The 18,022-nt window shown below is 43.4% G+C and overlaps 1 protein-coding gene across 6 annotated transcripts in view; it reads left to right on the top strand.

The window, feature by feature from the left end:
• The first annotated feature begins 977 nt into the window (after window positions 1-977).
• FAM184B (family with sequence similarity 184 member B) overlaps window positions 978-18,022 on the top strand; it is a 141,758-nt gene continuing 124,713 nt past the window's right edge. For 4 of the 6 annotated variants that reach the window (XR_010409313.1, XR_010409312.1, XR_010409314.1 and 1 more), the window contains exon 1: window positions 978-4,360. Coding sequence is in view for 3 of the 6 variants with exons in the window: in XM_064584327.1 (XP_064440397.1) it covers window positions 4,214-4,360 (147 nt within the window). In the remaining 3 variants the exon portion in view is untranslated. The remainder of the gene's footprint in view (window positions 4,361-18,022) is intronic. The other 2 variants (XM_064584326.1, XM_045881420.3) reach the window with 2 other exon arrangements.

Genomic DNA, 18,022 nt, shown 5'->3' with positions numbered 1-18,022 from the left:
TTCTTCTATCAGAAATGTGCAGGGCAAGTTTGCCTGGTTGGAGGTCTGCTGTGAGCCATGCTTTCTGTTTTTCTGAAGCAGAACATCCATGGGGCCAGGATGGGTGTGAACAACGAACAGCATTTGGGGGGATAATGTAGTTATTGGCCCAAAGGTGGTATCTTAACTTACACCTTGGCCTTTCCATTATTTTCAGTTAGTAACCCTCTTGTTTGTTCCATCCCTTCTATATATATTTTCCATTCTATCTTTATCGTGTCTTACAGTATGCTTTCTGTACTTAACACATCTAAACAGTTCTATCTCATAAGCTATTTGCTTTCCCATTACACTTAACACATGAGTTTCGTATGTCCTTTTTGTTTTTCCTGTCCTTTAGAACAGAAATGAATAGTCTCAGGTGCCTGAGTGGTTCAGTCGGTTGAGGGTCTGACTCTTGGTTTCAGCTCAGGCCCTGATCAAGGCCCATGTTGGGCTTCGCGCTGAGTATGGAGCCTGCTTAAGAGTCTCTCTCTCTCTCTGGGCGCCTGGGTGGCTCAGTTGGTTGAGCAACTGCCTTCAGCTCAGGTCATGATCCTGGAGTCCCGGGATTGAGTCCCGCATCAGACTCCCTGCTCAGCAGGGAGTCTGCTTCTCCCTCTGACCCTCCCCCCTCTCATGTGCTCTCTCTCTCCTCTCATCCTCTCTCTCAAATAAATAAATAAAATCTTTAAAAAAAAAAGTCTCTCTTTTTCCCTGCCCCTCCCCCCACCAAAAGAAAGAAAATACACATAGCAAACATATATGAAACATTTTGCTTAGAATATAAAAACAGTTTTTTTTCAATAAGGGATAGGATAAATATGTTATTTTGTATATAACGGGATATTAGTTGTTTAAAATGGGAATGTATATCTTTATTGACAAAAAAGGAAAAAGATATCTATTTTATATTGAGTGAATAAGGATTCAAAAACATGATGTACAGTATTCCATTTATGTTTTAAAAATGCATTTATGTACATAAATGCATCTAGATGTGTACAGAGAGGACATCTAAAAGAAGCTTCTCTAAAATATTAACGGTAGTTTTCTCTAAGCGTAAGATTGGGGGTAATTTCTTGCTGCTTATATTTTGTTTTATTACAGGTGAGTTTTTTGGGGAGAGGAGTACTATAAGAAGCTTACATTTTTATAATCTACAGAAAGAACGAATCAATTATGGCTTTTAAGAATTTCAGATTACCAGCATTGTGCTCTGGGAAGAATAGCCTTCAAAGTCAGATAGACCCAGATCCATTACTAGCTGTCTAAAATCGGGTGCTTAGCCTCCCTTATCTTCAATTTCCTAGTCTGTAAAATGACAATGATAATAAGTACCTTAGAGGAAGTAAGAACGTGTGCTAAGAGCATAGCACAATGCCAAGATCATATTAGTGGTCTAATAAATGTTCCCCACACACACCCCATATTTGATACAGTGCTTAATTCCCTTCTGCTCTGATAGTGTGAAAGGACCTAGTAATCATAGTGCTAGGAAATCTCAGCTGCAGAGAACTCTTTCCAAGACAGGTCAGCTTATAGTATCTTCCTTACTTAGTAGCTGTGGTCCGACAAAGCCTGATAAGGGAATCTGGGGTTTTTCCAGGCTTCCATTAAGAACTTGAAAGTGTAAGATATATCCCACTGGCAGGGCGCCTGGATGGCTCAGTTGGTTAAGTGTCTGCCTTCTGCTCAGGTCATGATCCTAGGGTAGGGTCTTGGGATGGAGCCCCGTGGTGGGCTCCCTGCTCAGCAGGGAGTCTGCTTCTCCCTCTGCCCCTTCCCCTGCTCCTGCTCTCTCTCTCTCTTTCTTTGTCTCTCAGATGAATTAAAAAAAAAAAACTTAAAAAAAAAAGATATCCCACTGGAAAATATTTTGGCCCCTAGATCTAATAAGATCATATTTAAATAAGTAAAACTTGGGGTTAGATCGCAGTCTTACCAAACTTTAGTGTGTATATGATCATCTACAGAAGTGATTCTCAATCCCATTCAGACCTGATGTCACTTTTTTTTTTTACAATGTTCATGTTACTATACTGAAATTCAGAGATAATTTTTTAAATGAATACACACATTTTTAAAAATCAGTATAATTTCTTGACAGTAAGATAAAGAAATAAAAAGAAAGTCATTATAATTAATGTGTATTTCAATATATAAATGGTCTGATATGATTAACTTTATGACATAAAGCAGTATTCGGATGCTTGCACATCTGGGTAGACTCAACCACGAATGTGTCAAATATAAGTGTGTTATATTGACAACCAAATAGCATGAGCCATTGACCATTGATGATGTGATTTTCCAAAATGGTGCACAACTTTTGGTAAAGTTTTGGACTAAAAAGGTTAATTTCCCTCTAGTTTACACAGTTGTTGAATTCCTATAAAATTTAATGCGTAGTAAGACCCTGCAGAAACTACTTTAAAGGGAGATTGTTTAAAATGTGCGTTCTTGGACCCTCAACTCCAAGTATTTTGACTCAGGGAGTCTAGCATAGGACCAAGAATCTATATAACAACCTCCTGGCAGTGATTTTGATTCAGACTTTCTGTTTTCTAAATGAACTGGGAAACTGAGATGTTGTCTTGGAAAGAGAACCTAAGATGATATACCAGGAACCAAAAACTGGTATATCATTGGCCATTCCTACCCAGCGTGGTATACTGGGGCTAGAGGAAGAAATTTAGAACAGGAATATCTTGGTTTCAGTCACAACTGGGCTACTTGCAATTGCCTGGCTTGGTACAGATGTTCTGGATCTATTTTCTTATCTATAAAAATGGGTATTGTTACCTGCAGTGTAGAGGAATGGGATTGTGGTTTCTGAAACCCTTTGGAGCTTGCTTGCTTTATCAAGATGACTAAAACTCCTGATATAAAGCAGTCTGTAAAATTAAATATATTAGGCATGAAAATTGCTTATTATGGCAATGCTTTTATCCACACGTTAGGAAAATCTGATCAGGGTGTTGTCACTTTCCCCAAAACCCACTGTTTGAACCCAGAGAAAGCAAGCCACAAAGAAATTTAGTCGCTAACTCCTCCACTCAACAAGCAAAATAAAAAGGCACAAGCTCGTAATCCTGATGACAAGATTCTGGCTCCATTTGGCCAGTGGCCAAGAGTGTGGATATGGATGAGTCACTTCCCTTTCATTGAACTCGGTTTACTTAGACTTTCAGCTCCATCTGTTAGTCAACTACTCCATTCCTCTTTGCTTCCTCCTTTCCCACACCTGCTACCAGCCTTTCTACCTCTCTGATGACTTTTCCTCCGCGCTCCTACCGCTTCTTGTACGTTCCGCGCTTTCTTGTCCCAGATTTCTGTCACCAGCTCCTCGGCCGTCCCTTTGGCTTCTTCCCTTTGTTCGGTGATCCCTGGCAATCCTCCCGCAACGTCCGGGCTCCTCCCCAAGATGGGGGAAGGGGGGCGGCTACCCGCAGCCCCGACTGGGGCCCACACTGTGCGCCCGGGTCCCGGTACCTCGTCGCGTCCTCGCGACTTGCTCTTAGCTCCCTTTCCCTCTCAAGACCTCCTGCCCCCCATCTCCGCCTTCAGCGCCGAGCTCGGAGGTTCCGGAGCCTCCGGCTGAGTGTGCTGGTCAAGGTGCCCTGTCACTCGCCACCCGTTCGCCCCGGAGAACATCGCCAAGGGCCCCTGCCCAGACCGTGCGCCCCGGCTGCCAGACGCTGAGGCCGGCTTTAATTCTTCCTTGGCTTGGGATGCCCACCACGGGCGGGGGCAGTCGCTGCTGAGCCCGGAGCCCGGAGCCACCCACGTGTCCAAGAGCGCGGCGCGCGGCCAGCGCAAACCTCTCCAAGGCCGGCGGCTCCTGGTCGCGGAAGCTCCACTGTTGCGCGCGAAACCCTCACCGGCCGGAGAGCGGCGCGCGGGTCGCGAGCGGCACGTGCGGATCCTCTGCGTCTCGCCGCAGGGTGCGGGTGCCCGCCGAGCCGGCGAGCCAGCGAGCGAGCGCCGGAGCAGGGAGGGTGGGCTCGCGGACCGGCCGAAGGGCCAGCACCTCGGGGCGGCAGGGGCCGCGCGGCGGCGCGGCCGGCGGGACTGCAGTGCCACCGCTCCGGAGAAAGCCCACACGCTCACACGCCCGCGCGCGCACGCACGTGCACACCGCGGGCAGCGAGAACACGAGCGAGAACCCTTGAGTGTTGGACGCGTTATAGCCATGGCTTCTGTCCTCAACAGCAAAATTCACGCGTCCGGGACTTGCCAGGGCTCCAAAGCTGATGCCCGCGGTGACGCCGACGCGAGAATGGACTGGGATCCCGAGATGCACGTGAAAATGTGCAAGAAGATCGCCCAGCTCACCAAGGTAAGGTAAGGCGCTGCGGGCCGGCGACCTGCGCGCCCTGGGGGCCCCAGGTTGGGGGAGGGGGACGGGCCCAGGGGAGGCCCAGGCTGAATCCGGGCAGAAACTTTGGGAGACCGACCCGTAAGGGAAGCGGTCCTAAATCTTGGTAACTTGACCTTCTGGAAGCGCCTCTCTGGAGAATGAGGATACTTGCCAAGGAAACTCCTACAGTGCTGAGCAGGTGGTCTGTGCTCCCAAGGTGGGAAACCTAGTTGAATCAGCGCTGGTGGGAGTGCGCGCGCGCGCGCGTTTGTTTTCCTTTGCCAGCTCTGCTCAAATGATCGGGTCTGGAATGTTGTGATTTTATTCATCGTTGTGCTTTACAGCTGGGGAGGTCATGTGGGCTCTATTTAAACACTTGATGAATTTATTCCTTCATTCAACAAATATTTGAGCCATTTGTTGAGTGCCAGCAGCTTGTCTGGCGCCGTACTAAACCTGGAAGGCAGCCCGGGGGACTTACTATCAGACTGGTGCAGATGTGTGTAAGAGCATAAATGGGGAAGTGCACGAGTCCCCAGTTAATTACTGGATTACAGAAGACCTTGGGAGGTCAGCCCGCCCATCTCCCTACCTCCTCCCAGGGACGGGATTGAACCTCTCCAGGACCCGATGAAGACCACCAAGAAGATGCCACACTGCCCTTGGTTAGCTCTCTGCAGCTTCCCTATTAGGAGCTTCTTATTGTAGGTTCCCCTCCTGTGCCTTGTGTATAGATGGAAACAAAAGCCCTCTCTTACAAGGTCCCAGTGGGGGAATATAGCTGTTTGTCGTGGGGTTTCCTTTTGATCTCATAATAAACTCCTGATACCATGCCTGCTAGTGGAAGGGTCAGGTCCAGATTCTGTCCAGTAGTGTATGGGGCATGCTCTCTTCTCTATCTCCCTCCCACCCCCCCACACCCATTTTTTTGTAGGTTCACAGGCATTTTCCTCTCTGACTATTTTGCCAGAAGGAAGAGAGCACAGTCTTGGAACTGGACACTAGCTGCCTTCTCCTGCCCTTCCCATCAACTTCTCTACATTATTTGCATATGAGCCTGTCTCCAGACAGTGATTTCGTTAGTCAAAGATTGAAAAAAGGGAATGGAGATACCCCTTGAGGCATTGGCATGTGTGGCTGGCACCAACTGATCTAATTTACATTTATCCAAATGTGACATCAACCCCTAAAAAATACTGATTCAAGGCTCTAGGCATAGTATAAGACATCTCTATCTTTAAGGAATCTAAAATGTTTTTGGAGACACAAGGTTTGAAACATGGAAAGAAAACTCAAAGACACTACTGTATAATCAATTGCTAAGTTGGGTTTTTCAAACTATGAGTTCTGTAGAAGTGGAAACAAAGGGTAAATCATTATGGGCAGGAACAGTTAGGGGAGATTTTATGGAAGAGATTAACCTTGAATTCAGTTGAATTTATGGAGTGCCTACTGTGTGCCAGGTGCTGTGCTGAATATTGATGGCATGAAACTGACTAAGACACAGTCCCTACCCCTGTGTATAAGAAACACACGAACAGATCATTTCAATACAATGTGGTAAACATTCCACTCAGCAGTATTTATGACACACCTATTATGTGCCAAGCACTGAAGATGACAGCAGTGGAAAAAGCAGCATGATCCCTAGCGCACAGTAGGCAGTGTTTCTCAAAGGATATTCTGCATTAAAAATCATAATGGATTCTTATTATGTAGTGCCTCTTTATACGGTTGTTATGCTAATTGATTAAATTAGACGTTTTAATATTGATATCGATATGCTACCTTTCTTTTTTTTTTTTTTTTTAAAGATTTTATTTATTTGTGAGAGAGGGAACGAGAGACAGAGAGCATGAGAGGGAGGAGGGTCAGAGGGAGAAGCAGACTCCCTGCCGAGCAGGGAGCCCGATGTGGGACTCGATCCCGGGACTCCAGGATCATGACCTGAGCCGAACGCAGTCGCTTAACCAACTGAGCCACTCAGGCGCCCGATATGCTACCTTTCTTTTGGCTAATGTTTGTGTGTATTTTCCATCTCATTAGATTGAATCTTTCTGTTAAGTTTTATTTTAGTTGTATTTCTGACAGGTGAATTTAATCCTGTGCATTAATTGTGATTACTAATATATTTGGGCTTATTCTTCCATCATGTTTTATGTTTTTCATGTGCCATCCTTTTTCATTCTTCCTTTTCCTCCGTTCCTGCCTTCTATTGGCTTAGTAAAATGATCTATATTCCCTCATTTTCCACTGCTGGTTTGAGGGTGTTAGGTTTTATTTCTATTCTTCTCAGAATTGTCCTTTTTTTTTCAACATACGTACTTGACTATAATTTTTTCTAACAAAATTATTATATAATTCTTTCTTCCTGCAAAAGATTTTCTTTTAAGATTTATTTACTTATTTTAGAGAGAAAGAGAGAGCAAGCAGGGGAGTGGGGAGGGGCAGAGGGAGAAAGAATATCTCAAGCAGACTCCCCACTGAGCCTGGGGCTCCACCTGGGGCTCAATCTCAGGACCCTGAGATCATGACCCTGAGATCATGACCTGATCCAAGATCAAGAGTTGGACTCTCAACCCTCTGAGCCACCCAGGCACCCCATTCCTGCAAAAGATTTTTGCAGACTTTACCATTTAACAGCCCTCTCCTTTCCCATCTTGCCATTGTTATCTAGAGTATTTGACTTTTTTAAATTTAAAAATCATTTTTATAATCAAGCCTTAATTAAATTCACTGACATTTCATCACCTCTCACTATTTTTTCTTGAATCCAAAGCCTTCTCTTTGGGTTCACTTTTCTTCTAGCTGAAGTTCATTTCTTTTCCTTTTTTTTTTTTTTTAAAGATTTTATCTATTTATTTGACAGAGAGAGAGAGAGAGAGACAGCGAGAGCAGGAACACAAGCGGGGGAGTGGGAGAGGGAGAAGCAGGCTCCCCTCTGAGCAGGGAGCCTGATGTGGGACTCAATGGCCTGAGCCGAAGGCAGACGCTTAATCGACTGAGCCACCCCGGTGCCCCTGAAGTTTATTTCTTAGTAAACTTTTCTGTAGGGGTCTGGGTGGGGGAGGGAATTCTTTGTATATTTGAAACTGTTGTTATTTTGCCCTCAGTGTTGGGTGATCATTTATTTGGGTATAAAATTCTAGTGAACATTTATTTTCCCAAAGCACAGTGATGAAGGTACTCCATTGTTTTCTGGCACTGGTTGTTGCTGGTAAAAATTCTACTGTCAGACTGTTTCATTCCTTTGTGGTCAGTCTGCCTTTCTCTTGATAGCATTTAAAATTTGTGTTTGTTTTATTTTGGTGTTTAGCAGTTTCACCAGAACTTTCTAGATGTTAGTGTACTTTCTGTTGAGGACTGGTGTGCTCTCTTTAATTCTGAAAAATTATCAATGATTTTCTCTTCAAATAATGTTTCTTTGTCATCGACTACATTCTCTTTTCTGGAACCGCCATTAGGTCAGTGAGGAAGCCTCTTCATCTATATCCTGAAATGTGATTAAAAAATTCTTTTTGCCTCTGTGTTGCATCCTGGTGAATTCCTTAATCCAATCCTTCCGTTTGCCAGTCCTCTAAATAAGTTGTCCAGTCCAGAGTTTTTCCCATCTTCAAGTCTTAACTCCTGTTAAGTTTTAGAATTTCAATTATATTTTTAATTTCTAAGATTACTAATTTCCTTTCTGATTTTAATAACTAATTTTTCCAGTTTTATTGAAGTATAATTTGCATATTACAAAATTCATCTATTTAAGTGTACGATTCGACATTTTTGGGTAAATGTTCAGAGTTATTACATTATAACCATAATCCAGGTTTCAGGACATTTCTATCCCCAAAGAAACCTATCCTAGGTACCCATTTGTAGTCAGTCCCCATTCCCACGCCAACACCAGGCAACCATTAATCTACTTTCTGTCTCTATAAATCTGTCTTTTCCAGACACTTCAACTCAATTAATTGATATAATATATGGTATTTCCATCTGGTACTTTTCACTTAGTTGCTTAATCTTAGCAGAATGTTTCTGAGGTTCATCCATGTTGTAGCATATGTCAGTCATTCATTCCTTTCTATTGCTCAGTAGTATCCCATTGATGGATATGCACTTTCTGTGGCAGACATTTGGGTCATTTCCACTTTGGAACCTTTGTAAATAATGTTGCTACAAACATTACATTCCTGTGCAAGTCTTCGTGTGGACACACATTTTCATTACAATTGGGTAGATACCTGGGAATAGAATTGTTGGATTGTATGTTATTTTTAAAAAAGATTTTATTTATTTATTTGAGAGAGAAAGAGAGAGCACAAGCAGGGGGGTGGGGAGGGGCAGAGGGACAAGTAGACTCCCCACTGAGCAGAGAGCCTGACACGGGGCTTGATCCCAGGACCCCAGGATCATGACCTGAGCCAAAGGCAGACGCTTAACTCGCCACCCAGGTGCCCCTGGATTGTATGTTATATTTATGTTTAACTTCTGAAGAAACTGCCAAACTATTTTCCAAAGTGACTGTCATCTTACATTGTTCAGCCTACTTTTCCAGGAAAACCCAATCCAACCCCATGCTCCCAGTTCTCGGGTTTTACATTACTTACTCCATGGTTCACTTATTTCCCTTCATTTTTCTCTTGATGTTTACTCTCCTGAAATGTCTTCATCTCTAAAAGCTGAGTCCTACTTATCTATTAAGTCTCACTTCGCCCAAGAAAAGCCTTTGAAAAACCCTGCCTTTGACATTAACCATGTATTCATTAATTATTAATTGTGCATTCATTATTTTTTTCTTACATCTGTTTTTCCAGAAGTTCGTACAATGCCTGGCACATGGTACCAGTAAGCTTGTTAAATTTAAAGTTTACAATTTTTTTCTTACATCTGTTTTTCCAGAAGTTCGTACAATGCCTGGCACATGGTATCAGTAAGCTTGTTAAATTTAAAGTTTCCTCCCACAGATTTGGTTAACATTTCTTTCATGATATTTATCCATCTGATGTCATAGTTGATTTGTATATAGTATGTCCCTTAAAAATCATAAACTCTAATTTATTCACAGTACTTTGCACCTGGTAGACATTCAATATGTGTTAGGGTAATAAATATTCATTCACACGGTTGTTCAGAGTCCAAGGTACACATTAAAATCACCTGGGGAGCTTTTTTTTTTTTTTAAGATTTTATTTATTTATTTGACAGAGAGAGGGAACACAAGCAGAAGGAGTGGGAGAGGGAAAAGCAGGCTTCCCTCTGAGCAGGGAGCCCCATCTGGGGCTCGATCCCAGGACCCTGGGATCATGACCTGAGCTGAAGGCAGACGCTTAACGACTGAGCCACCCAGGCGCCCCTCACTGGTGTATTTTTTAAAAGCTCCCCGGGCACATGGGGCTCCCTGCTCGGAGGGAAGCCTGCTTCTCCCTCTCCCACTCCTTCTGCTTGTGTTCCCTCTCTCTGTCAAATAAATAAATAAAATCTTAAAAAAAAAAAAATACACGAGTGAGACAACTAGATGTATCCTAGACTGGAGTCTCTACTGGAAGGAAAAATGCTGTCAGGAGACTGTCAAGTCTACTGACAAACTGGAATACGATGGTAGAGAAGTGAAAAGCGTATATGTCAATGTTAAATTTGCTGGGGTTGAAAATATACTATGTGGCTATGCAACAACATATCCTTATTCTGAGGTAATGCACATTGAGATAGGTTTTAGTTTAAAAAAAAAAAAAGATTTATTTATTTATTTGAGAGAGAGTGCATGCACACATGCATGTGCAGGGAGTGTGGGTTGGGCAGAGGGGCAGAGGGAGAGGGAGAGATCATCTTAAGCAGACTCCTCACTGAGCACGGAGCCCAACACAGGGCTCGATCTCAAAACCCTGAGATCATGACCTGAGCCGAAATCAAGAGTTGGACACTTAACTGACTGCACCACCCAGGCACCCCAAAATAGGTCTTCTTTTAAGGACGTAAGTATGATGTCTTACTCTCAAAGCATTTTATTTTTTTATTTTTATTTTTTTTTAAAGATTTTATTTATTTATTTGACAGAGAGAGACACAGCGAGAGAGGGAACACAAGCAGGGAGAGTAGGAGAGGGAGAAGCAGGCTTCCCGCCGAACAGGGAGCCCGATGCGGGGCTCGATCCCAGGACCCTGGGATCATGACCTGAGCCGAAGGCAGATGCTTAATGACTGAGCCACCCAGGCGCCCCTCAAAGCATTTTATTTTATAAATAAGTTAAAAATAAATAAAATTTAGAAAGAGAGCAAATGATAAAACAAATGGGACAAATGTGAAGCACAGGTGAGTCTCAATAAAGGGTATGGGGATGTTCTTTGTATTGTTCTTTTTCTGGCAGTGTTTTCCTAAGTTTGAAATCGTTTCCAAATAAAAAAATTTAAAACAAACACAAAGCATACAAGGCTCCGGGCCCCATCTGTGAAGGAGAGGAGAGAGAAGTGACAGGCATTGCTCTTTTCTCAGAGCCCCTCAAGAACTCTTGATGTTAACTCAGGGTCAAGAACCATGTTTCAGAGCACTTGAAGCTTTAAGTAGTAAAGTGGGCACAGAGGAGTCATCTGGGCCAAGCGAAGTTCCACATCCATTACCCCACTAAAGCCTTTGGGTAAGCATGAGGCAGGTTTGTCCAGCCCTGACCCTGGGCCTGTCAGGCCAGCCTCTACTTTCTGCCCTGTCCTAGCAACCTCCAGCTGATTCTTTTTTTGGCGGGGCTCTCCATATCCTCATACCCAGAAGGCTTGGCATCCCTCACACCCAGGGATTCCCCAGTTCCAACTTTCAAGGAGGCATAGAATGGCTTGTCCCAAATAGAAGCTTTATATTAGACCAAGAAAATGAATGGGAACGTGTGCATTCCCTCTCCATGAGCCATCTATCGAACTGAAGACTGCCTCTCAGGAACTGGGACCGCAAGCGTGATAACCGCATACATGTGGCACTCCCTCCCATCTCCCGATCAGAGGAAGAGTGCCCAGGAGGCAAGGAGCCGTCCTGTCAGGTGCCAGAAGCTGCCAAGCTAAAAGTGTAAGGAGTAGAATAACCCGACGGGACCCTCTCAGGCACCCCTTGAAAAGGATCTGTGCCAGTCTCTTGGAAGACCCTGCAATCAAGGGCCTGCAACTTCTACACATCAGTAATACCTTATGATTTTTTTTAGTGTTTGTAATGTCTTCTTTTCGAGCTTTAAGGCTTTATGTTAGTTCCTCACCCCCCTTTTATTATTTATTTATTTTATTAAGTATAGTTGAGACAATGTTATATTAATATCAGGTGTACAACATAGTGATTCAGCAGTTTCATACATTGCACAAAGCTCAAAACAAAAATCACTGCAGGAACAAGACTACGCTCCTTATGCTATACTTTCATCCCTTTGACTTACCTATTTTATTTTAAGATTTATTTATTTAGAGAGAGCGCGGTAGGAGGAAGAGGGGCAGAGGGAGAGAATCTCAAGCAGACTCCCCACTGAGCGCAGAGCCCGACATGGGGCTCGATCTCACCATCCTGAGATCACAGCCTGAGCCAAAACCAAGAGTCGGACTCTTAACCGACTGCACCATCCAGGTACCCCTTGACTAATCTATTTTATAACTGGAAGTTTGTACCTCTTAATCTCCATCACCTCTTTCACCTATCTCCCCAACTCTCTTCCTCTCTAGCAACTACCAGTTTGTTCTCTCTCTCTCTCTCTATATATATATATTTTTAAGATTTTATTTATTTATTTATTTGAGAGAGAGAGAGAGAAACAGTATGAGAGGGGATAGGGTCAGAGGGAGAAGCAGGCTCCCCGCCGAGCCGGGAACCCGATGCGGGACTCGATCCCAGGACTCCGGGATTATGACCTGAGCCGAAGGCAGTCGCTTAACCAACTGAGCCACCCAGGCGCCCTTGTTCTCTATATTTATGAGTCTTTCTGTATTGTTTGTTTGTTCATTTGTTTTATTTCTTAGGTTCTGCATATGAGTGAAATCATAGGGTATTTGTCTTTCTCTGTCTTATTCCACTTAGCATTGTACCCTCCAGATCCATCTGTGTTGTTGCAAATAGCAAGATTTCATTCTTTTTTATAGTGTTTGTGTTCTTTGCAAAGGTTTTGACATATTTACTCATCCTCTGTGTGCACAGCAGTTCTGCATAACAGGAGGGAAGCACCGTTTTTAATGGAGGGAGGAAAAATCCAAGACCCAGGAGAGAGGGCCAGCATTCTTGCCCGATGTTTCATTAGTACGTATTGACAGAACCAGGACATCCAGTACCCAGTGTTGGCTGTGTGTGTGTGGGGGGGGGGGGGGGTGGAGATGATATTTCTTTCCTGGTCATCCTTATGTTTCCATAACCTCTCCCAATTATCTTCACTACTTTTTCCCATGGAAGGAGAAAGGTGTATCCAATTAGTGAGGCTGAGAGCAAGGATTGGGCGGAGCTCTTTCCTCATCCTCCCTTTTTCCTCATGGAGTGATCTGCCCATAGAAGCACACATTCTACTCTGTCTGCCATGCCATTGATTTTTACATGATCTCCCCCTGGTCCAACGTCTACTAAGACATGTTAGCAGAGGGGCGCCTGGGTGGCTTAGTCGGTTGAGCATCTGCCTTTGGTTCGGGTCATGATCCCAGGGTTCTGGGATCGAGTCCCGCGTCGGGCTCCCTGCTCAGCAGGGAATCTGCTTCTCCCTCTCCCCACCCCCTCGTGCTCTTTCTCACTATCTCTCACACACACACATAAATAAATTCTTTAAAAAAAAAAAAAAGACAGGTTAGCAGAGACAGTGATCCTAATGTGTGGGGGAGATAGTGGATGTCTGTAGGGATGAAGTGGGTGATAATGTTATGGAGAATAGGTCCTGGGTATAATCAGAAAGATTAAGGAAAAACATTATAATGTCTTTTTTAAAAAGATTTTTTATTTATTCACTTGAGAGAGAGAGAGAGGACAAGAAAGAGAGAGAGGACGAGAGAGAGCATGAGAAGGGGGGAGGGTCAGAGGGAGAGGGAGAAGCAGACTGTCCACAGAGCAGGTAGCCTGATGCGGGGCTCGATCCCAGGACCCTGGGATCATGACCTGAGCTGAAGGCAGATGCTTAACCGACTGAGCCAACCAGGTGCCCCAAAACAATTCTAATTTTGACTCAAAGTTATCTTTTCAGTCAATTTAAACTTGATTTATTTCTAGAGGGATACTTCTTACTCTTATTTATACTAGTAAATATAAGTGAAAATTAAATGAGAATAAACATGAAGAGACCTGGAGAGCTAATGAACAATTTTGGAGTTTACCTTGGACTGTTCTTCCTCCTGCTTCTTACATGGCTGGTATCAGTTAAAAGACCATCTTTTTAGAGAGGCCTTTTCTGACCTTCCAATACAAAGGGGTCAACTTTCCTCATCTCTGATAGGAAAAAATAGGTCTTTCTTCCTTGATGATTTGACAGAGGAGGTTTCACTGACTTAACGTGGAGCATCTCACCCACAACTGGTTATAGCGTGAGCTTGATAGATACTGGTTTCCCTTCCCTTTCTGAACGGGAAGAACTGCAGAGGGACAAGACTCTTGCGCAGTCATCAAAACCAGCAATGGGAACAAAGCCAGCCCTTCTCTGGGACAGAGGGGCAGTGTCCCAAGGCAGTAGGAGTGATGCCTGTTAGCACAGGAGTCCTCAGCAACAGGCTCCCACTTGAGCCCTGTGTTTTCATGGCTTAAAGGTGTGGAAGTTTTATTGCACCCACTGACTCCTGCAGCTTCTCTGAAAATACCCTCCTGCTTGTCGGAGCTTGTTTAGGGACAGATGTTCAATACCAGTTTGCTTTCGGATTCGAGATTGGAAAACTGCAGATCTCTTTTAACAAGTTCTCTCCGTTGGAATCTTTCCATTTAATGATGTGATTCATGGTGTAAAGGTGGCTATCTCACAAAAATCTTTTTGCTGTAAAACACCATGAGGTACACTTTAAGTTGGTTGTCTTTGCACCCTACTAAGATGCCTTCACTTTTGCATGAGCATTCTGATGTCTGCATCACTCCTCCTTCCACACAGCAGCCAGAGTGACCTTAAAACTGAATCACACCCTCACACACTGCTAGTGGGAACATACAACATGGCAGCCGCTTTGGAAAATGGTCTGGCAGTTCCTCCGTTCAACAGTTATTGTATGAACCAGCAATTCCAAAGTCCTCAAGAGAAATTAAAACACACACCCACACAAAAACTCATATACAGTTTTCAGAGCAGCACTATTCATAATAGTCCCCAAAAGGAAATAAGCTACAAGTCCATCAGTTGAAGAACGGATAAATAAAATGTGGTACAGAGTACAAGGTGGCGGGGAGGGGGGCAGGTAGTCGCTACGGGATGCAAGGTTTCTTTTCTAGGGTAAAGAAAATATGCTAAAGTCAGTTGTACTGATGGTTACATGACTCTGTGAATGTACTTAAAGCCACTGACTTGTACTTTAACTGGGGAAATTGTATGGTGTAAGAGTCGTTATCTCGATAAAGCCACTAAATGAAAACAGACAAAAATCAAATCAAAGCAAACGAACTGAATCCTATCTTCCTCCTGCTTAAATGCAGGTCTGAAGCAAGTCCCGGTGACTTCACCCTGGAAACGAATACCAATCAGCCCACCTCTGTTCCCCGTTTCCACCCCCCCTCCCCGCCCCAACCCCTGCTGGGTGGCCTCCTGAGGGGCATTGTGGTCCACCCTTGCCGCCTCACACGGGGGCAAGAATGAGCTTTGAAAATATAAGCCAGAACGTGTCATTCTTCTGTTCAAAACCCACAGTGGCTGCCTGTTTCACTTGGAATGACATTTGTTCACATAGAATAAATTCTGTCGTGGTCACCTGAGGTGGCTGCTTTCCGTGTCTCAGTGTCATCTTCCCAGCCACACCGGCCTTCTTTTAGGCCTTCAGATGTGCCCGGTTTGTGCTGCTCGGTGTCTTTGTTCTGTTGATTTCGTCTGCCTGATCCTGGCTTGGCTGACCGGGCTCAGCTCAGATGTCTCTTCAGACCGGGCCAACCTGTCCACCTGGACGGTGCTGTTACCCATCCTGTGTCCGAGGCCCCGTCAGCTCCATCTGTTGTCATCATTTCTCCCTCTCACTGTTTATCTCTTTCTCTTCTCCCCAGAGGAAGTGCCTTGAGGGCAAGGATTTCTGTCTGCTTTGTTCTCTCCTGTACCTCCAGGGCCTAAAACAGTGCCTGTTCAGTGATGGGTGCCCACAAGGGTTCGTTGATGGGCTAAATGCACAAAACTCTTCCTGGACCTCCCTTTGCTCCTAGCATCAAATATCAAAGTTTAACCACAGCCTACATACATTTTACGGGAAAGTGGAGTAGCTTTTTTCAAGGCCAGAACTCAGGAGGTACTAATCTCTAACTTTCTGAGTGGTGTGGAGAACTGGTTCTATCTGACAAATAAGTGGACTTCCTCCATTCCCTCCCAGGCCAGCATCTCACCTAAGTCCCTCCTGGCCCCTGACCACAGACACAGGGTCTGACCAACCCTGGTGTCTCCATTGGTCAGATGTAAATTCCTTCAGGACGTGAGATTTATAAGGTAAGATAAAACAGCAATGAGAAATCATACACCATTTTAGAAAACATATCCATTTAAAAAAGTCAAAAATACAAGCAAAAAAAAAAAAAAGATTTTAAAGCATCCCCAAACCTGTAATAACTATAGTGATATAATAACTGATAATATTTTTGTATAGCTTACTATATAATTTCCCATGCAAACATAGACCTATAATTTCTCAAACTAGAGTTACATCATACATAACTATTGTGTTACCTGGGTTTTTGTTTTTTTTTTTTAACCTTTCACAATAGACCTTGAGCTTGCCAACATAATTTTTCATGGTTGTGTTAGTTTTCCAGTGTATAAATATTGTATAACCTCTTTCATCTAGGAAACATTTACTGAGCACCTGTTATGTGCCAGGTAAAATCACTTATATCATGGACCTTACAGGCAAGAGAAATAGAAAGAATGTGAACAAATACAACGGAAGCCCTTTTATTCAATGCCATTTGAGCATTTTGAATTATTGAAAAATGAAAACCACGAAGGAAAAAAATCTAACACATACATAACATTATTTTTTTTTAAACTTACGACAAAGATCAACAAACTATGGCCCACAGGCTAAATCAGCCCACTGCCCGTCTTTGTATGGCTTGTGAATCAAGAATGGTTTTCACATTTTTAAATGCTTGAAAAAATTTTTAAAAATAAGAACAATATTTTGTGACATGTGAAAATTGTATGAAATTCAAAGGTAGTGTCCAAAATAAAGTTTTATTGGAACACAGCTATGCACATTCATTTATGGATTATCTAGGGTAGCGTTTGGCACAAAAGTGATGGCAGGTTTGAATAGTTGGGACAGAGACTGACTAAAGCCTAAAATAATTACTATCTGGACCTTTACAGAAAGAAGTCTGAGGACCCCAGTTTAAAACATGTATATGAACATTCATTCACTGATCTTTTCCTGTGGGGCTCGGTTTTAATTCTTTGGGATGGCCTGCTGATTGGCATTAAACCTTATTTGTCTTACATAAACTATAGCTGTAGTTAGAGTGACCTTCTAATTTATCACCCAAATTGGACACTTCTGAGAATGAAAGGGAGCACTAAACCGGGTAGGGCGCCGAAACAACAGGTGTAAACAGGGACTGTCCTAGATTGACCTGGATATGCGGTCACCCTACCCATAATGCACCTGTCCTATTTCCCACAGTGCATCTGTTCTATTTCCCATAATGCACCTGTCCTATTTCCCACAGTGCATCTGTTCTATTTCCCATAATGCATCTGTACTCTTTCTTATTTGGGTGTCTTGATGTGGAGAAGAGAATCTCGATACTCTAGATTTTTTTTCTTTAGCAGTGTTCCTTTGTTGAATCCGTCCAAAGCGTTCAACTTAGTTTTCATAGGAACAACTTACTTTTTACATTCATATATAACTGACTTAGTATGATGTTAGATTACATGATTACAGCAGCAGATACAACTGACTCAAACAAGTGACAGTTAGGGTGATCAGAATTGTTGTGGTTTTCCAGAGAAAGGATGAAGAGTACTAGTTATCCGCAAGTTGTTTGAATGGAGACTGATTAAGACAGCTTCTACTGTTTTTATATAGCAATTGAATTACAATTTTGATATGCTACCAAGCAAGAAGTATGAAAACACTGAACAGCCTGAGGGATCAAGGAAGTTTTCCTGAGATAGGCAGGGACTATAATTGGTGGACATTTTGGTTGATTCTGGTTTTTCATTATTGTAATTAGTATTATGATGGACTTTTTTTATTAGAGAGGAAGAAGGAGGCGAGGAAGGGCCAGAAGGAGAGGCAGACAATCTTTTTTTTGTGTGTGGATAGAGAGAGTGCATGAACGGAGGAGCAGAGGGAGAGGGACAAGCAGAGCCCAACATGGGGCTCAATTTCACAACCCTGAGATCACGACCTGAGCCCAAATCAAGAGTTGGACATTTAACCGACTGAGCCACCCAAGCGCCCCTATGATGGACATTGAGACTGTATTGCTGCACACTTGTTAGATTATTTTCTTCAGTTAAATTTCTATGAGCACAACTCACCTTTG

Source organism: Mirounga angustirostris, unplaced genomic scaffold (assembly GCF_029215605.1).
Source record: "Mirounga angustirostris isolate CCGP_5_RB_7025 unplaced genomic scaffold, mMirAng1.0.hap1 SCAF_2, whole genome shotgun sequence".
Taxonomy (NCBI): domain Eukaryota; kingdom Metazoa; phylum Chordata; class Mammalia; order Carnivora; family Phocidae; genus Mirounga; species Mirounga angustirostris.
This window is presented reverse-complemented; position numbering and strand designations above follow the sequence as displayed.